This window comes from Ruditapes philippinarum, unplaced genomic scaffold, assembly GCF_026571515.1.
Source record: "Ruditapes philippinarum isolate M1 unplaced genomic scaffold, ASM2657151v2 ctg524_1_1_1_1, whole genome shotgun sequence".
NCBI lineage: Eukaryota > Metazoa > Mollusca > Bivalvia > Venerida > Veneridae > Ruditapes > Ruditapes philippinarum.
This window is the reverse complement of record NW_026866629.1, coordinates 179,026-201,817: the sequence shown is the minus strand read 5'-3', so window position 1 is coordinate 201,817 and position 22,792 is coordinate 179,026. Positions and strand designations below refer to the sequence as shown.

Sequence of the window (22,792 nt, the reverse complement as noted above, 5' to 3'; positions counted from 1 at the left end):
TCAAATATATCATTATTTTGATTGATAATAAAAATAAAAAGAATGTTATAAACTTTTTACATTATTTTGATCGAAAATTTAATGCAAGTTAGAGATTTATTTATAAAATGGCGACTTCCTAGACAAGAAAAAAAAATAAAAAAAATAGAACCAAGTTTCTTATACTTACCCGTTTGAAAAGTCATGGTAAGATGAAACTGATAACTTATTTGTGTCACTTCACTAGTCTCATTCCGGTGCACTGTTCTTCAATGTTCTTAATTATTTTTTTTTCCTGAAATCTGATCAAAATTAAAAAAGCTTTTGATACTATACCTCACAATCGTTTACTTTTGAAGTTAAAGAACTATGGTATTGATAATCCCATACTGAATTGGATACAAAATTTTCTCACTAATAGGAGACAAAGGGTTTGTGTTGAAGATAGTTTTTCTACTTGGTCTAATATCACGTCAGGAGTTCCGCAAGGTTCGGTCCTTGGTCCAGTTTTATTTATCATTTACATAAATGATTTGCCTGAAGTTGTTCAGTCTACATGTAAATTATTTGCTGATGATAGCAAATTATACAGGAAGATTTATTCTCAAAACGATCAGTTGTTACTTCAACAAGACTTACTACGTTTATGTGACTGGTCAGAGGACTGGCTGCTTCAATTTTCCATTCCTAAATGTAAATCAATGCAGATTGGTAACGTCAAGCTTCCATATATCTACGAAATGAAAAACTCTAATAGTCAAAATATCTCTTTACCTAAAGTTGATAGTGAGAAGGATCTCGGCATCACATTCCAAGATAATCTTAAATTTGATCAACATGTCTTAAATACTGTAAACCGTACAAAGAAATTAACGGGTTTAATAAAGAGAAGTTTTTCCTGCATGACAATACCTATGTTCTTGACTGTTTACAAAAGTCTGATAAGATCAATTGTTGACTATGGATCTTCTGTTTATTTTCCATCTACAAAGAAAAAACATTCAATTGATTGAAAATATTCAAAGAAGGGCAACTAGAATTATTCCATCATTGAAAGGTTTGTCCTATGAACAAAGACTTGTTAGGCTTAATTTGCCAACACTTTTATATCGTAGACAACGATTTGACCTCATTCAAATTTATAAAATAATTAATGGGTTTGATAATGTTGACCCGGATAAATTTTTTGTGTTCAATGATAACTGTACACGTGGACATATATTCCAACTATTTAAACCAAGTGTGAATAAAACACTAAGGAAAAATTCATTTCCTATTAGATGCATTGACCAGTGGAATAACCTAGATGAAAACATTGTTCTCAGTGAAAGTGTTTTGACATTTAAAACTTTACTCGACCGGAGCTGGCAAAGTCAAAGATTTAATACAAGTGACATTTACTGAAGTTAACTTGATAATACTGTATAGGAGGAGCTTACAAGCCATCTTGGCTTAAATGCTCAGAAGAAGGAGAAGGTAAAGGTAAAGGTAAAGGTAAAATTCAAATCAATTTTTTTTTTAAGTTTTATGGTCATGTGAAGTTAACCTCTTCTGTCTGTAATCAATGTTTAATGAGGGTACATGCACCCATTAAGGCACAATTGCTTTTGAAAATGTTGAAGTATTACAAAAAACTTTTTTGGACCATTGACAAACCGGGGTCATGCCTACTAAGATTCTTAAAGGTGAGGTTTTTCACCTCTGTGTGAAAGTAGGCAAAGCCTAAAAAAAAATTAAAAATTTATGCCTCCATAAGGGAGGCATAATATAATCGCAAATGTCCGTCTGACCGACACACTTCATTCATGTCCAGTCTGTAACTTTGTCATACATTGAGGGATTTGAAATAACTTGGCACAAATGTCTACCACATCAAGACGTTGTGTCGCATCCTAGAACCACGTCCCCTCCTTAAAGGTCAAGGTCACACTAACATTTTGAAGTTTCACATTATCACAATTAGAATTAATAGGTACACACAATCCTGTCCGGGCTGTAACTTTGTCATGCATAGAAGGATTTTTAAATAACTAGGCATAAATGTCTACAACATCAAGACAATGTGTCACATCCAATAATCGCGTCCCTACCTCAAAGGTCCAGGTCACACTACCATTTTGAAGTTCACTTTATCACAATAAGAGTTTATAGGTACACACAATAGTGTCCAGGCTGTAAATTTGTCATGCATCAAAGGATTTTAAAATAACTGGGCATAAATGTGTACCACATCAAGAAGACATGTCGCGACAAAGACCCATGTCCATACCTTCAAGGTCAAGGTCACACTTATAGTTTGAAGGTTCTCATTCTCTCAAGAAAAGTTTGAAGATACACATTCATGTCTGGACTGTAACTTTGTCATGCATCAAAGGATTTTAAAATAACTTGGCACGAATGTCTACCTCATCAAGAAAATGTGTCGCGGCTAAGGCTCATGTCCATCCATCCATGTGTCCCCACTTACACAACAAGCATGTCCAGACTGTAACTTTGTCATGCATTGAGGAATTTTGAAATAATTTGGCACAAATGTCTATCTCATAACAACATTTTGTAGCATCCAGGAACCATGTTCCGTCTTCAAAGGTTAAGGTCGCACTTATATTTTGAAGGTTCATGCTATCACAAGTAGAGATTACAAGTACAATAATACAAAGAACAATATTCAGCAATTAGTTACTTTAATTCTCTTTTCTTTTCATAATTCCTGCATGCTTATTGAAACCTTTTCGGGGGCATTCGTCACTTGGGTGACAGCTCTTGTTATTTTACATTTTTTGTTTAAAGAGACAGTCATTCTGTATTTCATGCACCACCTCGCTTTTCAATATGAATGATAATTATATTCTTAAGCTGAAAAGTTGCTGCATGTATTTTTCTGTTATCAGAATATTTGCCATAGAGATTAAAAACATGGCAGCGCATAACTACAAAGGACAATGAAAATTTCACTGATAGGTACAGAAATCTATATACAGTACAGCTCAAGTGATTTTTGCACCTTCTGCTTTCAGGGGGGACATACTATGGTCAGTCACAGTGGAAAATCACTGCCAACTGGTTAAAAATTCCTCGCAATCCCCAGTGGAAAATCACAGAGATTTGCTGTGATAAATATCTCATATAAATGTTCATGTTTATGTACAATGTAGTCTTGTTAGAAAAAATCAGTAACACTTATCTAGTTTCAGTTTCAGTTTATTTCTAGTAATATAGACCTCAGGCCCAAAATACAAAGTACAACAATACAATCAAACAGTAGAGTGATAAATTGCAAATACATTTGTAACTAGATGTAATGAATTGAATTTGTAAATAATTATACAGTATTTAGTTCTTCTTCCTTACTTACATTCATTGCATAATATATATATTTAGCAATAGATATTACTTCATTTGTTATTGTTGATGACATGAGAGAATAAAATAAATGGTGGGAATGGTGATGTAACCATGTATCTTTAAGTCTTAAAGTACTTGTCATGTAATGCTTTTGGAGAAGAATCAACAACATTATGCCAGTTTTGTGAATAACAATCAAATAAGCGTTGCTTAAACATATTATCTATTGCTTTGATAACAGCCAAAACATCATATGCATATGTATAAAAATTGGTAGTTCCATTCGCTTTAAAAATGTATATAAAATATATCACAATCAGAATGCACTTATGAATAATAATATGTCAATAATTGACGCAATAAATATCCAACATTTTATTTAGTGAACCAGCTTGAGCTCACCTGTATACTTAAGGGTTCATTTTCTTCGCAAACCTTTCCTTCAATTCTTTTAGCACATCATAATGACCAGGTCACATATTTTAAACACATTTTTTTTGTAATTATATTTTGCTGCTTGCAAACAGTTCCTCAACTTCTTTAATATGACATTTTAGGTCTTATATTTGAATGCCAGTGTTATATAGTGTTAGTGTTACAGATAATATATAAAGTAAAGATTCATGGTCATCTATACATTTTTAGAGTGCCATGACTTATTTGAAGAAGAAAATTTGAGCTATCTTGCTATAGTCAAGGTGCTGTTCTTGTTGCAGTCCACAAACTTTAACATAAATAGGTCATAATTTATATATTGATTTTTCTTTCTTAATGAATTGTCTTCATACTTGGTCACAATAATTATTTGACCTTTATGATGATTAAGTAGGCAAAATTGATAGTGACATTTATATATAATTTATTAAATGACCTTCATTTGTACTTAAATTCTTGTAACTTTCTTATTTGTAAATGGATTTTCTTCATACTCAATTTACAAACAGTTGAACATAACTACATTCAGGGCAATGTTTTTAAAGAAAATTAATCTAAATTGTCCCCCTTTTGGCTGAGGTGTTGCCTTTAATAGTTGACGTATCAGCATTGCAGCCACCATTTATTCCTGCATGATTGTATGTTCAAATAACTGAAATCTATGAATCTCTTAGCTCCAGCAGGTGAGGTGATTTTGACCCCTCGTGTTGTTTTAAGTTTGTAACACCTAGGGTTAGCCAGAATCAGCTTTCCTGTTATGACTTAAATTTTTTGTTGGTGCACCGTAAAACCAACAAACTAAGTTTGACCTTGACCTCAAGGGTTTATAAAGCCAACCAAATGTCCATGTCAAGGATTCCTAAAAAGCTCTTTTTCTATTATTATTATCATAATTCTTTGTACTTCAAGCTGTTTAAATTTATTTTGCCCAAGGCTGACAAACCCCATCTTAAAATTTCCACATTGTTATAATTATAAAAAGATTCCTTGCAGGGACAAAAGTAAAATCTAAGAGAAGTAATTTTATTCAGAATGTCAGTTTTCCGATAATTAACAACACAAATGTTTGAGTAATGTTTGACACCATTTTATGTATGTGCAGCAAAAATTGCCCGAAATCAACACCACAGTGAGAGCCTTGGCCCAGTTCAATCTATTATATCATTTTTTATATTTTCAAAATTTCAGAGCATTCACTCACTCCCATATTTCCAGAATAGTTATTCTAATTGTGAAAAATGACCCAAAAATTGAAAAGCAGGCATAAAATTGCACAATAATAATTATGATTTTGTATTTATTTCTGACTATATTTCTTAATAATCTTTTGCATATTAACTTTCTGTTTTAAGTGCATCAGTTGATCTACTCATAATGTACATATTAAGATATTCAAATGTAATGTTTATAGGCTTTTGTACCTAAGTGGAGTCCCTTTAAAGCAGCATGCCTCCATATTCTTGCTAGTTTTCATGGAAATTTTGAAAATGTTTTTAAAATTTAAATATTGTGAAATGAACAAAGAAAGTAATTTACACATTGTAAACGGCACTTACAAACCACCTAAGTTACTAAAAAGAGGGCAAAATATGCAAATTATACCTATGGTGATTAATAATGCAAAATCAGTGATAAATTGCATATAACATGCAAATCGTTAAATGAATCTTGATACATTTTTCTAAAGTTTGATTTTGACTCATCTGGAGGCATGCAACTTTAAGCTTTAAACTTTTAATTCTATTACTTACATATATATATGACAAAAGAATAAAATTTTTAGACAAAATGTATGCATGGAAATTACGGACAATTATTTATGGTAATATCCTCATGAATTAGTATAATTTATAAAATTGTTTATGAATTGTATGCTGTATAGTGCCTATAGCAGTGTTTGAATGGGTTTCTGCCGGTACTGACTCAGATTTGTACAGGAAGTTAATAGAGTGTTATTATAAATGATTACAATAAACCACAACATTATCCTACTTGACATTATATGTACATGTTGTTGCCATTATACATGTAGTATGTTAATGTACATATAATTAATATATAATATTTTAAACATGGATATAAAGGTAGTGTTAGGTTATTTTGTAAAAAAGAATCTTAATTTTTTTTAGTGTTGGATGTTATTATAACATATGAATGTGTAAAAACTGTTTGAATGAACGTTTCAAGCAGTATCAGATTATATGCTGGTAACATATGTACCGGGGTATGTATACATGTACATGAATTTGGTTATGATGGAAATATAATATTTATGTTGTATCTACATGTACTATTAATAGGTGTACATGTATATCCATCTTTGAATAGCTGTACACTAGTGTAATGTGGAAAATGCATTTTTTGCTCAACTATTTGAAGAATAGGGAGCTAATATTGAACTCACCCAGCCTGCATCACAGTTTTCTCTAAAACTACTTAAGAGAGTAAGATGAAACTTCACATGCTTATTTTAAAGTATAATAGGATGTCACTATCCAAGGCCCATAACTCTAACATGGATTTTGATAGCATTGTGGCCCTTAAGATTGTGGTACTCTGCATTTCTTATTTTTTTAGTTATTGCCCTTTGTTAATTTTCATACTTTATTTTTGTCCAGGCCATTTCTCCTAAAGTATAAAAGTTATGGACTTGAAACTTCATAAGATGAGATCTCATTAAGAAGAAGTGCAGTGCACAAGAACCAGTACTCTGCATTTCTTATTTTTTGAGTTATTGCCCTTTGTTAATTTTCATACTTTATTTTTGTCCAGGCCATTTCTCCTAAAGTATAAAAGCTATGGACATGAAACTTCATAGGATGAGATCTCATTAAGAAGAAGTGCAGTGCACAAGAACCAGTACTCTGCATTTCTTATTTTTTGAGTTATTGCCCTTTGTTAATTTTCATACTTTATTTTTGTCCAGGCCATTTCTCCTAAAGTATAAAAGCTATGGACATGAAACTTCATAGGATGAGATCTCATTAAGAAGAAGTGCAGTGCACAAGAACCAGTACTCTGCATTTCTTATTTTTCATATTAAATTTTTGTCCTGGCCATTTCTCCTGAACTATATTGTTCACAAGGTGACGCATCTGACTCGCGGAGTTCTAGTTTTACTATCAAGCACTGGATATAGTTGAGCGTGCTGTCCTACAGACAACTCTTGTTTAACCAACAAAGTCTTAGATGTTACAAGTACATGTATAGTGTGAATATTAATTTTATAGGTAGCATATGGGAAGGAGCATGAGGGTTGACCGGACTCCATGATGGATGGTTACGCACCCTCAAGGAGACGTCACATATGCGTCATGCTGACACGAAGTCGAATGGCTCAGCTGATTTTATGTCTCCTCCTTGTATTAATTATGACGCCGCTGGTTGCTCATTATTACATCTCCAATATGAGCGGTCAGAGCATCGAAGGTCACAGGTAAGTTATTTGATTGTCAATCAGTGGTTGTGTTTGAAATGCCCATTATATCTGTCAAAATACTATTTGTTTACATTTTGCTATATTAACGAAAATTAATTTCACATTTATTGCTGCTTTATTCAATACTCTACAACAAACTCAAAGTAGTTATGTTCACTGTCCTAGATTATTTCTATTAGAAGCATAATAAACCAAAATCCTCCCTCGCCTTCTTTGAGTGTTTTCTTGATACTTTCTGTTAGTACATTTTTTGTCATATAAGAGTGTTTACCACTGTTTGATTATTATTTAATTAGTAAGTTAAAGTAAGAAAGAAAGTTACTGTTAGTGAAAGCTTTATTTATCGAGACTTATACACTTGGTTTGCCAATCTTCAATGTGGACCTCGAAAAATAACCCCCAAAGAACATACTTTACAATGTACATGTATATAACTGTTACACAGCATTAGTAATGTGGAACAAAGTACATTATCAGAACAGAAAATGCATGTTTATATGTGTATGTGCAATCCAGTTTTATTTTGAATACTAAATTACTAATATGACTCCAGCTAGCTTAAGGAACGTTGGTGGTTCTACTCAGGTGCCTGTTCGTACAATAATGCCAGGAAGGGGACCTGAGATCTTCCTCAACCAGTTAAGTTGGAACGTCAATATGACCTATACTGTGTTGATATAATATAAGACCCAATCAAACAAACAAACTAATATGAGTCTTTGCATACATGCTCAGAAGGTTTCAATAATCCTTAATTAAATATTTATGTTTGTAAATGTTTACAGATCAAGGCTACCGTCTGCTCATAGTGATGAAGAGGGTTTCAATGGTGTACAATGTAACGATCTCAAAAATCAGGTCACCGAACTCCGGCGTATTCGTGCGTCTGTCAATAACGAGTTGCGAGAACTAGAGAGTAAACGCCAAGGTCTTCAGGTGGAGATAACTAAACATAAAACACAGCTAGAGTCCCTTAGAATGCAACAAGAAAACATGGCAAAAGAAATCCAACAGTCCAAGTTGAATCTGGACCAGCTTAAAGTAGAAGAACATGAATTCGCAAATCGATTTCAGCCTCTTCTAAAAGCTCCGGAACAGATTCTATTAGACGAGGCAAATAAAGATATCACCAAAGAGCCACCGTCATCTCCTCACAATTGTAGAATGCATTCTTGTTTTGATTATTCAAGATGTCCACTTTTTTCAGGGTTTCCCGTGTATGTTTATGGATTTACTAATCATTTTAAAGATGAAAATTTGAATGAATTTATCAAGTCGGCAGTTTATTATTCATTTGATAAAAGCTCATATGTTGTGAATACCCCAGCAACTGCTTGTATATTTGTTGTGTTATTAGGGGAAACATTTTCACAAGTTAGTGGCGAGACTTTACAAAATAAGCTACAAAGTTTGTCACAATGGAATGGTGATGGAAGGAATCATGTTTTACTTAATTTAGCTAGAACTTCTACAAATTTTGATTTATTTAATGGTGTTAATACTGGCAGAGCCATAATCGTGCAATCATCCTTTGTTGAGTCTATTTATAGATTAAATTATGATATTATTACTCCACCCACTTTGGGTAACTCTGACGGACCAGTTTGGTCTGAATTGCCTCCCTTGAATCCTATAAGGAGGCAGTATGTTCTGTCGTTTGTGGGACAGTTTAGTGATATTTCAAACATTGAGGGAGCAGATTTGTCACACAATACTAGATCTGATTTAAATAACGACCAGAACTTCAAATCAAGAAATTTACAAGCTGATGTAGATATACCTCACTCCAGTAACCCAAAAAGCATTGCCAGTAAATTGATTGATATAGAACTGATGATTGTGGGTCATTTAAAAAAAGTAGAAAGTGAGTCAAAAGATAGTGTTTATTTTAATTTCATGTGCGATAAAGGTGCCAAGACTGGATTAAATGGTGAATGGGCATTATGTGGAACAGAGGCAGAAAGATCAGATTATCTACTGAAATCTACTTTTAATATAATTATCTCCCCTGCAAATTTTAGTCTTGTATCTACAACAGTGTTTCAGATGAGATTGTATGAATCTCTAAAATATGGAGCGATTCCAGTGATACTGGGTGATTATACACATCTTCCTTATGAAGAACTTCTTGACTGGAGAAAAGTGGCGATAATTTTACCAAAGTCACGAATTTCAGAAATGTATTTCATGTTAAGTACTTACACTGACACAGATGTAATGGATTTTAAATGGAATGGACGAATGTTCTGGGAGACATATTTTGCGACAACAACATCTATTATTTCATCGATGTTGGCTGTGATACGTACTCGATTGCTAATTCCAGCAAAACCGGTGAGAGAAGAACCTTCTCCAAACTCAGTGACAAATTTCATTCCAGTTGCTCAACATTTAGGTAATAAAATATTACATTTTTTTGTGAATTAGAATACATGTATAAATAACTTTTAAAAGATAATGCCTATCATATTCAGTATTGATCCAATACTTATTCAGTATCCTTTAGAAATACTTAAGTTTTGAAAATTTGATAATTGAACAAATATCACTTAAAATGCTGTAAAACTATTTGCTGCTAAACAGTATTGTGTCACAAATCTGTATATGGTGCATCATAGCATGAAAATTTAAGTTACCCAGTTTACAGGGACACTGTGATAGGGCGATTACCACAACTTTTCCGCGCAACGTCAAAATATTATCCTTCTGACTGAGACACCGTATTTCTGGACAAAATATTAATGGCGGGATAAACAATTCCAGGTAATAGCTTACAAAATATCTTACTGCTGGACATTGCAAGATTATTCCAATTGTTTAAGTATTCCATCGAATTTTTGAGACAATTTATCGTTAATCTAGCACAATACAATTCACAAATAAAAACATACTTCGAAGAAATAGTGTTTACAAAAGATCGTGTATACCTCAACATGACTCGTACTTGTCACAAAAACATGTGTTATAACGACGATGTCTTTGTTCTATGACCTAACGAGCTCGTATATTTATTACGGTTAACCCTAAGTTCAAGTTCCATACAAAATTGTGTGTTTCTATCGTAAAATTCAGGGAATATATGTTGAAAAAAGGCCTTCTGACCCGAATATTGGAGCACCGTACAACACTGAATTCAAACACCCGCATTCTTTTCTGTTAGACCGATAAATACTGGCACCGTCTTCTTTTGAATTTTACAATCTTCTTACAAATATGTTTTATTTGATGAAAGATTGTTTACTTGCTGTTATGTTATCATACGTTATGTTATGGAACATTTCTGAAGGTCTGATCTGTGTTAATACTACCAGTTAGATAAGTGCAATGGTATCTATATATAGATGGATGTCTTTTCCTTTTCGAACTTATTCAAACTGATAAACCCCACATGGAAAGATTGAAGTTCTTGGCAGACTATACCATCTAACAACATCGAGAAACAAAAGGAATGAAATATTTGTTAATGGGAATTTCTTATTGCATACTAATTTGATAAAGTTGCAAAAGTCATAACATAAATTTTCATGGTGTAGTTTTAGCAGGAACCCGGGCAATATTTCCATAATCTCTTCAGTCATGGTCTCCAATGTGCTTTTTTAAACAATCTTTTGCGAAAGTTTGACTTCATATTCTTTTTCTTATGTGGTGCGTTAAGCATATCGTCCTGAAATACAGGGAGGCGCTGATCCATTGGGGTACTGCTGATATCAGAAGACTAAGTTGGGCGCTCTCCAGTTGCTGCAGTATCTGCAGCTTTGCCAATTTCGCACGTTGCTTTTGCTTGTTCAGACATAGGTTTTAACGTCTTCTTTTTCTGAAAGCAAACATTAACATGAAAAATAAACAGTGCTAAAAAACAGAAAAATGCGGTGATTTTAAGGAGGAATTATGCGGTGCCCTAATCTTATGATTGACAAAGTTGTGCGGACGGTGCCTTAAAATACACACGTGGAAACATAAAAATCATACCAAATATACAAAGAACGGGTTTTTGTGTCGCCTCTACGGAGTAGTGGCGACATATAGGGATCACTTCTCCGTCGTCTGTCTGTCCGTCTGTCTGTCTGTCTGTCCGTCCGTCCGTCACAAAACTTGTCCGGACTACTCCTCATAAACTACTGGTGCAATTTCATCCAAACTTTACAGGAATGATCAGTACCAAGTCTAGTTGTGCATATTGTCAGGATTTTCCGGTTCAATGATTTTTGTCAGAGTTATGGCCCTTTAATAATTTTTAATTTTAAAGTTTGTCCGGACTACTTCTCTTATACCACTAATGCAATTTCAATGAAACTTTACAGGATTGATCTGTAGCTCAAGTCCTTGCGCATATTGCACGGGTTTTCCGGTTGAATGATTTTTGGCCGAGTTATGGCCCTTTGATAAAAAGGTTTCTTTTTCTGTGTGTTGCCAGATACACAAAAGCTTGTCCGGACTACTCCTCATAAACTACTGGTGCAATTTCATCCAAACTTTACAGGAATGATCAGTACCAAGTCTAGTTGTGCATATTGTCAGGATTTTCCGGTTCAATGATTTTTGTCAGAGTTATGGCCCTTTAATAATTTTTAATTTTAAAGTTTGTCCGGACTACTTCTCTTATACCACTAATGCAATTTCAATGAAACTTTACAGGATTGATCTGTAGCTCAAGTCCTTGCGCATATTGCACGGGTTTTCCGGTTGAATGATTTTTGGCCGAGTTATGGCCCTTTGATAAAAAGGTTTCTTTTTCTGTGTGTTGCCAGATACACAAAAGCTTGTCCGGACTACTCCTCATAAACTACTGGTGCAATTTCATCCAAACTTTACAGGAATGATCAGTACCAAGTCTAGTTGTGCATATTGTCAGCATTTTCTGGTTCAATGATTTTTGTTTGACTTATGGCCCTTTAATAATTTTTATTTTTAAAGTTTGTCCAGACTACTTCTCTTATACCACTTATGCAATTTCAATGAAACTTTACAGGATTGATCTGTAGCTCAAGTCCTTGCGCATATTGCACGGGTTTTCCGGTTGAATGATTTTTGGCCGAGTTATGGTCCTTTGATAAAAAGGTGTTTTTTTCTGTGTGTTTCCAGATACGCAAAAGCTTGTCCAGACTACTCCTCATAAACTACTGGTGCAATTTTATCCAAACTTTACAGGAATGATCAGTACAAAGTGGTTAGTCTAGTTGTGCACTGTCCGTCTGTCTGTCCGTCTGTCACAAAATTTGTCCCAACATGAAATTGGCCATCATGAGGCGACACATGTGATTACTGATCGCTCTTGTTATGTATTGTAACTTGTTCATACGACAATAATGTACATATTTATATTGTATTTTGACCAGTTATATGAACTGAACGGATTAGAAATACGTTATATTTCGTAATCAAAGCAAGATTTTTTTCAGTATGCCCTAAATGTTTTCACTATCCTGACTTAATTAATGAAGCATTTTGCATGTAGTAAAGATAAATAAGTTTCAAATTAAATGGCACATTCGATGAAAAAGAAAAAATGATGATTTTACCTTGTTTTGAGCAAATAATCTGCTGTTTTCGTCTTGGTTACAGGCTTGCTGTCCATTTTGTACCACAGAAATATACGGTGTCTCGGACAGAAGTAAGATATTTTGACGTTGCGCGGAAAAGTTGTGGTAATCGCCCTATCACCGTGAGGGAGCAAATCCATATGATATTCAGCAGGTTTAGGGTTCAAGTTTCAAATATTTTATGTTACAGGTGTGGACCCAGAAGATGAAACAGACGAGGTTTTAGGGCCGGTTGAACCGCCATTCCCTTCAATGACCTACAAACAAAACTTTACTCATTCAACTCTACGTAAAGTGTTCAATAAGCCGGGTGATCCATTTCATTTGTTTCCATTTACACCATTTGAAAATATCTTGCCTTCTGATTCCAAATTTAGAGGTAAGTTGTTGTAGATAGTTATGGTTTGTGAAATATAATAGATCTCATATTAATGTTGTTATAGTCATATAAATTATAGTTTCACATCGCATCATGCTTGTGATGACCTTTGTAATATACATGTACAGTTATATATAATGTAATTAGAATAATTATTATGCGAGGCCTGGTAGTTGATGTCATTGACTTCAAATCACTTTTCATAAGACTACTAGTCTGAGGTGTTAACCGCTCGGACATGCCGCCTCGCACTGTTTAATGAATTTTTAAGTGTATTTATTAATTATCTTTTGCATATTTTTGTTTTATGATTTTTAGCTGATCTATGTAAGAAATTAAAAATTAATGTTTATAAACCTTTTTACCTCTGTGGCTATACTGTGAATCTTCTGAAATTAGGATTAGGGTAAGTATTTTCATTTTTCTGATAAGGTTTAGGAGATGGATTTTCTTTTTTTTTAATTTGAACTGTAGCATCTGTGATGCAGAACCATTTAGCAATTGACTTGTTCTAATTTTAGGATCAGGGTATGGTTATCGACCAATCAATCAAGGGGAAGGCGGGTCAGGTAATGAATTTTCAACAGCCATTGGTGGAAATCATCCCAGGGAACAGTTCACAAGTAAGTCTAACAAACTTTGATCCTTCTTCTATTATTTCTCTACAAGTTCATTAGAGCAAATATTGTATACAACAAGCAATAAGATCAACACAATTTATATTTATGTTCTATGGTGGCATATATCTGCCAACAGTTAACCATATAATTATCATGTTAAATAACTGACTTACTAGTTAGTTTTCATGTAGCATGATTAATAACAGATATTTATCAGACTAACTAGATATTTTTTTCTGTTAGATAAATAACGAATAATTATCTAACTTCCAAAAAACACTAAAGAGTGCCCAGGACTGCCAACACTTACCAGTTAAATAATATATAATATTCTGTTTATCTATAATACTTTTGTGTTTGTTAACTTAAGTATCAGATAATTATCTGTATAACTAGATAAAATTTCAATTAATTAATGCAGATCGATTCAGACATGTTCCTTGCCATGATGATATAGAAACTGGTTGGCATTGTATTAAATTGGGAAATGTCACTCAGTAAATGTCATACTCGGGGGTGGCTCTTGTTGGCTGTGTATTTGTACATTGTTGGCTGGACTGTGTACATATACGTCATTGACTGTTGTTATATTCATATGGTTTATGGCTTAACTCTCTCACTATGACAATTTTTTCAGTGGTAATGCTGACCTATGAACGCTCTGATGTTTTGATTAAAGCAGTAACCAGACTAAAAGGATTACCATACCTTAACAAAGTTATTGTTGTGTGGAACAATCCTGCTGTACCCTCAGAGAACCTTGGCTGGCCAGATATTGGGGTGCCCATTGTTGTAAGTTTTTATATTTACATTTGTACATGTATAAACAATACCTGAATGAAAGTTTTTAAACCTCACCATACCTTTGTAAGAATGTTATTGTACAGTACCTTTCTGAAAAGAGTTTACATACCTTGTAAAAATGTTGCTGTATGAAAATTTACTCCATAGTTTGTTTTACCATACTTTGAATGTGTAGAATATCTACATTCTGAAAATTACAACTGGATTGATTACAGAAATCCTTAATCATTACAGGTTGTAAAAATGAGCAAGAATAGTTTAAACAACAGGTTCCTGCCATTTGAGGCAATTGAAACAGAGGCTGTATTAAGTATAGATGATGACTCCCACCTGCGACATGATGAAATCGTGTTTGGTTTTAGGTTAGTTTATTTAACATTACCTACCTAATTTAGAAAAAGGAAATTGGCCTGTTTTTTTTATCAGGAAGTGTTTATTGTTTCTTTATACGGAAGTCCTGATTTGTAACACTAGCCCTTCACTGTTGTGAGTTCTTATCTTGCAAGGGACTTAGAATCATTTATGTAATTTCATAAGGGAATAAGGATCATTTTTGTAATTTCATAAGGGACTTTGAATAATTTTTTTTTTTTTTTTCAAGAAATACTTTCAAGAAAAATGTGTCCATTGTAGACCAATTCCCTTTAAAAGCAAGAAGTTTATACATTTAACAGGGTATGGAGAGAGGAAAGAGACAGAATTGTAGGGTTTCCAGGACGATATCACGCCTGGGACGTGAAACACAATGCCTGGTTATATAACTCAAACTATACATGTGAGATGTCCATGGTTCTTACTGGTGCAGCCTTCTTTCATAAGGTAAATAGTTCTTAAAGGAACCCAACTGAAGACAAAAGCCTGAAAACATTAGAATTTAACATAAATCAGCTGGGGTACTTATAACAGAAAGATATACAAAAGATAATTAAGAAATGTATTCAGAAATAAAAAGAAAGTTGTATTTTGGTGCTATTGTTAGTCCAAATTGAGTAAAAATCATTGCAATGCTTTTTAATTTTGTCCTTTTTCTTCTCTTTTACAAATCAGAACATTGCATTATTAATCATAAATTAAAAAATGAGATATATCTTTTAAGTGAAATTCTTTATATATTACTGAGAAGTGAGAAAATTGAAATAGTTTCACACAAATTGATATGTTTGCTAACAAGAAGGTTTGCACAGTTATATGACCCAAACTGTGAGTGATATTGATTTTTATTTTACTGACTGATAATTTCTAATTTTTCATTGGTAAGCATGAAATTAACAACTTTATTATTTTAGTCTGTACATGTAAACATAAAAATCGCAAACAAATGTTCAAATATTTGATGACTTAGCATTGTATCAGTTATTTATTTGTCACAATATAATTTTTTGCATAAAAACTGTGCAATGGGCTATTCGATAAATGCAGAAAATATGCATAAATTCATTATAAAATCATTGGAGCATGCACTATTGTTGAAAGCAACTGTCAAATGACACCACGCTCACACGTGAAAAGCATTGAGAAACTTGTTTATTCATATGACCAACAAAAAATGGAAACAGCGAATTAGTGATGCATACAGATATTTTTATGCAAGAGTAGCGCTAATGCACATTTCTTGGTGCTTTATCATCTGCAAAAGCCCTTGGACTTATTAAATCCCTCGCAGTACAGACTAAGGCTTGAAACGCGTGCAGATGCCAGAAAAAGGTGATTCACCCTCTGTTGTTTTCTATATTAAATGGTACATCAATGATTACAACTTTCATGTTTGACACATTTCAGTATTATGCCTACCTCTATAGCTACACGATGCCTCAAGCAGTTCGAGATAAAGTAGACGAGTACATGAACTGTGAGGATATCGCGATGAACTTTCTCGTATCCCATATCACGAGGAAACCTCCAGTCAAGGTTTGTCAATATTTGTCATATGTTATACAATGTAATGTTGTTTTAATGTTACATTACTTTCATGTGAGGAAGCTATTCAGCTAGCTTATGAAAAGTTGATGGTTCTACTCAGGTGCCTAATAGTGCATAAAATAATGCAGGGATTGGTAACTGAAGTCTTTCTCCACCAGTAAGGCTTGAAAGTCTCCATATGACCTCTACTGTCTAGGTGTGATGTTAGAAAACCTAAGAAACCATCAAAACATTACTTTTACATTGTTTAATTGTAATATTGTTTTATTGTTGTGTATGGGGTGTCTTTGTCTGAGTGAATAAGGTCGTTGACTTTAAACCACCTGGCCTTCACTGCTGTGTGTCTAAATCCCACCATGGAATATATTTGTAACACCAACACTTTCATGCAGTACAGCATATGATAATTTTTGTTGGAGATAATATTATCGTCATTTTTACCAGTATATTGAAGATACAGGTTGAATACTTGTATAATAATATATTTTATATGATTTAACTTCCTTTTGTTATAGGTAACCTCTAGATGGACATTCCGCTGCCCTGGTTGCCCACAGCAACTTGCTCTTGATGAGTCACATTTTGAAGAACGACATAAATGTATTAACTTCCTTGTAGAGATTTATGGTTATATGCCTCTATTATACACGCAGTTTAGAGTTGATTCTATCCTGTTCAAAACCAGGATATCTCATGATAAACAGAAATGTTTTAAATTTATTTGATTTACTAATTATGTCATTGATGATACAGAGCACATTGTGGTCAAGTGAGATATTTTCATTGGTCTTTTTTGTTAAAAGGACTTCAGAGGTTTTATGACTTGACAGGACTGGAAATACTTTTTATAGATTAATGTTCCACTTAATGTAGGTCTAGACCAATAACTTGAGTGCAAAATGTCACATCATTTGCTCACTCTGTTTTCCAGAATAAATTATATTTGTAAAAAATGATGAAAATTAAATAGCGTTGCAGCTCAAATCAGGCTAAGAATAGCACAAAAATACTATTTTCAATTTATTTACGAGTATAGTTCCTAATTATTTTTGGCATAATTCTTTTAGCATTAAGTGTCTTATATTAGGTTATTATTTGTAAACAATTCAAATTCTCTATTTTTTCAGCTTTTGGACCTCAGTAGAGGTGGACAAATGAACTGATATTTTGCAGGCTAGATATTGGGCCGATTTAATGTTTTATAAATATTGAAAGAATATTTTCAGTCCTGTCATGTCAAAAAACCTTTGTGGAATCCATTCAATTTAAATTTTTTACATGAGCAATATTATTTTAATGGCTTGTTGAACGAGAATAACACTAACACTCCTGGGATATAGAAATTTAAACATTTATGTTTGGGCTTTAGATAAATTTGTATTTTTTTTCCATAAAAACAGTTTAGACAAGAAAAGTTCTGTAGAAGAAATATCTTTATGTTTGAAAATGATTGTTATTTTTGATATGTTATTTTTTTTAAAATTTTGTTGAACTTGGTTTACATTAACAAAGTTGTAACTAAAGGTTTGTACATACTCATGTGCACATACCATTTCTAACAAATACAATGTAGTAGCAGCATATACATATATTTAGGTTAAGATCACATTGTAAATTCACTTTTATTTATGAAAAACAAACATTGTTTCATTGATTGTACAACAATTAGAGGGTGATAGTTGCTTTGTTGGTATCACACGTTCTGTTGATTACAGTTAAATCATAAATCATTGACAGAGAGTAAGTTTCACTAATTTTTGCAAAATGAAAATTTTCCAAAAATAAAAGTTCAAGCAAGTATTTACCATATACATGTATCTAACATTACTGAGAGTGGAAATTTGGGAAGATTTCTGAAATGTTGATTTTGTGAAATATCGACTGTGCGAAAATATCTAATTTTACAGTATAATAACTAATTACATAGACCCAAGGGCATTCCATAACATATGGATGTTTATTATATTCAAATAAAGTTGGTGCATGGAAGAGTTTCATCAATGTAATACGTATTTTTTGTCTCTTATTATACTTCATGTTTGTAATGTTGAATTTCATTGGACAATTTTTGTAATATTGAATTTCATTGGACAATTTTTGTAATGTTGAATTTCATTGGAATATTTTGCTAATGAATGCTGCAGTTTTATAAATTTGTTGTAAAGACTTTGGACAATTTATATGCCTTTTCATTATATAACCATTTCTACTTGGCCATATAGCCGTCTAAAAAGTCTTTACTAACCTCTTGTGATAAAATTGTAGAAACATTTCAACTCTGTGATAAGTAAATATTCAATTTACAGCACTGGAGCTGTAGCCATTTTGGTTTTTCTATGTAATTGTAATATAGTACAACTGTTATTTTGCCATGTAAGTTTGTCTTGTATAAAGATAATTGCCAAAACTGTCACTTAGTGCTGATCCTATATGTATATACAATGTAGATAAATAATGAAAACTTCGCTTTTCATAATTTTAAATGGCTACAAAAAGCATTATTTCTTGATTACAGTATTGTATATGTTTAATTTTAGGAACAGCCATATCTTTTTTTAAGGGAAATGAAATATTGTTTTTTTTTTAATTTTACTGCTCTCCTATTAATTTTTAGCTTGCTGGTAGTCACAAAATCTTCAGCTCAATAGGAGAGCATTGGATAAGAAATTCAGAGGTCACTGGTTTGACCCTCATGCGAGGGGTGATTTGTCCGAAACGATTCATCTCAGACATTGAATGTAATGGTCATTTGTCTCTCATCACTGATTAAGAAAGTATGTAGGATAGGTAGTTGGTCACTTGTGGAGAAATTGGTAATTACTGGTAAGTTACCCAGGAAAGCAGGTTAGCTGGATCAACTGTTGAGATATGACCAAAATGTGTTAAAATGTGCGTAAAAAAATTGGAAAAACCAACAAACTTTATTAATGTAAATAATTGTTTTATATAAGAAGCTAAGTGTTAACATTTTGAAAATTACACATAGCAATTGAATTGTTTCAACACTTTTATGTGCTGGCAACATTCATGCTGTTTGATCATGGCCTGCACTGTTTGCTATTCCATCAATACATTTTTAAAAAAGATTTCCCGGAAAATGATCAATGGTTTTGTAATAGAAAGTCTGTTTAAGATATATAGTGTGGTAAAGGTTCAAATGTTTTACCTTTGCTGGTAGAATGTGCATTATTTTGTGTTTAATTATAGGATAAAGTAGATTTTCTAAACTGATACTTCTTGTTATATTTGTTGTAAGGAAAACTGATATCTGAATATGATATTGTCAGAACTTAAGTGACTTTGTTGTTGACAATGTTTTAGTTTATATTTCATTCATTTATGTACCAACTGTCCCTTTTAATGCTGTTTAGAAATAATTGTTCATGATGAGTATTAAAATAAGATAATCTTTAGATGAAAGGTTGAAAATTTTCGCTTATTTCAGGGTAGATATCATTTAATTAAAAATTACTTGAATACTGACCACCAATTTACAGCAAGCAATATTTGATTCTTGTAAGGTTTTCTTTTACAACAAAAAAAACTTGATGAAATTTGTCTAAAATTCATTTGTGATGAAATTTGTCATTAAATTCATATACCTGTATGTTTGTGGGTTTTTTGTGGGTCTTTTCCTACTGTGTACATGTATATATATTTTTTTTTGGTTTTAATGTGTTCATTATGATGATTGAAATGACATTGTTAACAATTTATTTTGTGAAAATTTCTTCCTGACTTCATTATCTATTTTGTATGTTATTTTATATTTGGTAATTGTCAACAAATATCTTGCAGACTTAAAGACATGTAAATGTGCATGTTACATTATAATGAACTACATGTAGTTGTCTATTTATTTGTTTGAAGTCTTCCTCCCAAAAAAGGTTGGCAGTCCCACAACCATGTTCAGAAATCTATTTAACAATAATGATTTTATCACAATTTAAATGAAAAATGTGGGTTATTTTTTTTTTTGCTAGTTTCCTTAGCCAGCTAACTGGAACTGAATCTGTCCATGTAACCAGTGCAGACCAAGGTCAGCTAGCACATTTGTACTTTCTGATCATGGTTAGCACTGTTAGCTATTCAGTCAGTATTTAAATTAAAATTTTCCCCCAAAAATTGTAGAATTTTGTCTATATTGAAAGATAGCCGAGTCCATTTTAAGATATTTTATGGTTGTAAGGGTAAACTGATTATCTTGTATAATGTACTAGTCCCATTGTAAATTTTGAATTGTTCATCATTGTAAACTTGAGATTTTGTAATTTAAATGAAAAAATCAGGCAGTCAGGATGATAGAGACTGTATTTTATTTGTAGGCTATAATTATATTCACTATATACAGGCGGCATAGAAAAATCAATAACCCTTCAAGCTTTGGCTGGGATTTAAACTCTCAACCGTAAATGTTTTAACTTTTTTTTGTAAGTTATATCTTTTAATTATTTCAATCTGAGATTTATTTTTTTATTTGGGGTAAATTAGCAACCAAAAATTAAATCATACAAAAAAGTTTTACAAATGGAACTTATACGGTTCCAAGTCCGACAGTTTAATATTATTTAACATCTCTTTTTCTGTTTTTTTGTTTAATGAAGTTTTATTTCTTTAAGTCATTATTTCATACTATAGAAAAAGGTTGTAAAACAGATTAGATTTGTAGCTTTTGACGAGTTGAATTGAACGAATAATTGTTAATGAACTAGTGGTAGTGTTCTATTCTTAGATTTGTATTTAGTACTTTGTTTACAACGTTTGATCGAAGGGCTAGTCATTTATAAATGGCATATGTTTGGGCCATGTACATCATATTTTCTACTATATATGTAAATAAATATACTTCCAATAATACTAATACAAATATCTCTACACTGAAGCTTTTAATAATGAAATTGTTTTATATTAATTTATAAATTGTTTATAAATATTGCAAAGGTGCTTTTTTAGCTCACCTGAGCTTGCTCAGGGTGAGCTTTTAGGATCGGTGAATGTCCGTCGTCCGTCGTCCGTCGTCCGTCGTCCGTCGTCCGTCCGGCCGTCCACAATTACTTGTGAACACTCTAGCGGTCGCATTTTTGCCTCAATCATCATCAAACTTGGTCAGGATGCTTATCTAGTTAAAAGCTCGGATGAGTTCGAACATGGGTCATCTCGGATGAAAAACTAGGTCACAAGAGCTAAAAATAGATAAACCTTGTGAACACTCTAGAGGTCACATTTTTGACCCAATCATCATCAAACTTGGTCAGGATGTTTGTCTAGGTGATAGCTTGGATGAGTTCGAACATGGGTCATCTCGGATGAAAAAGTAGGTCACAGGAGCTATAAATAGAAAAACCTTGTGAACACTCTAGTGGTCACATTTTTGAACCAATCATCATCAAACTTGGTCAGAATGCTTGTCTAGTCAATTGCTTGGATGAGTTCGAACATGGGTCATCTCTGATGAAAAACTAGGTCACAGGAGCTAAAAATAGAAAAACCTTGTGAACACTCTAGTGGTCACATTTTTGACCCAATCATCATCAAACTTTGTCAGGATGCTTGTTTAGATAATAGCTCGGATGAGTTCGAATATGGGTCATCTCGGATGAAAAACTAGGTCACCGGAGCTATAAATAGAAAAACCTTGTGAACACTCTAGTGGTCACATTTTTGCATCAATCATCATCAAACTTGGTCAGGATGCTTATTCTAGTTGATAGCTTGGATGAGTTCGAACATGGGTCATCTCGGATGAAAAAGTAGGTCACCAGAGCTAAAAATAGAAAAACCTTGTTAACACTTTAGCGGTCACATTTTTGCATCAATCATCATCAAACTTGATCAAGATGCTTGTCTAGGTGATAGCTCGGATGAGTTCGAACATGGGTCATCTCGGATGAAAAACTAGGTCACAGGAGCTAAAAATAGAAAAACCTTGTTAACACTCTAGTGGTCACAATTTTGACTCAATTTGTCATCAAACTTGGTCAGGAAACTTGTCTAGGTCATTGCTGGGAATAAATCGAACATGGGACATTTCGGATGAAAAAACTAGGTCACAGGAGCTAAAAATAGAAAAAATCTTGTTAACACTCTAGTGGCTACTGTTGTGATCCAAATATTCTGTTAATTGGTCTGAAAGTTTGTTTTGATGATTTCTAAGTCAAGATCGAACATGGGTCATCTTGGATGAAAAACTAGGTCACACCGCCCAAATATGGAAAAACCTTGTTAACATTCTAGTGGTCACATTTTCGACTCAATTATCATCAAACTTGGTCAGGATGTTTGTCTAGGTAATTGCTTGGATGAGTTCGAAATCGCATGTGAAACTAGGTCA

At 32.9% G+C, this 22,792-nt stretch overlaps 1 protein-coding gene across 1 annotated transcript; it reads left to right on the top strand.

Moving 5' to 3' along the window:
• The first annotated feature begins 13 nt into the window (after window positions 1-13).
• LOC132733114 (exostosin-like 3) lies at window positions 14-19,981 on the top strand. The gene is made up of 10 exons (XM_060719715.1): window positions 14-186; window positions 6,990-7,195; window positions 7,984-9,593; window positions 12,929-13,117; window positions 13,639-13,740; window positions 14,375-14,529; window positions 14,776-14,903; window positions 15,216-15,360; window positions 16,321-16,449; window positions 16,977-19,981. The coding sequence occupies exons 2-10, from the start codon at window positions 7,029-7,031 to the stop codon at window positions 17,184-17,186; spliced, it is 2,835 nt and encodes a 944-aa protein (XP_060575698.1). The 5' UTR covers window positions 14-186; window positions 6,990-7,028; the 3' UTR covers window positions 17,187-19,981.
• The last annotated feature ends 2,811 nt before the right edge of the window (window positions 19,982-22,792 follow it).

What these genes read in the sequence shown, in the direction of transcription:
- LOC132733114 (XM_060719715.1), top strand. Translation starts at nt 7,029, where the DNA reads ATGATGGATGGTTACGCACCCTCAAGGAGACGTCACATATGCGTCATG. An exon ending in TCCAGTTGCTCAACATTTAG is followed by an intron (nt 9,594 to 12,928) that starts GTAATAAAATAT and finishes TTTATGTTACAG; the next exon opens with GTGTGGACCCAGAAGATGAA. An exon ending in GAAATCGTGTTTGGTTTTAG is followed by an intron (nt 14,904 to 15,215) that starts GTTAGTTTATTT and finishes TACATTTAACAG; the next exon opens with GGTATGGAGAGAGGAAAGAG.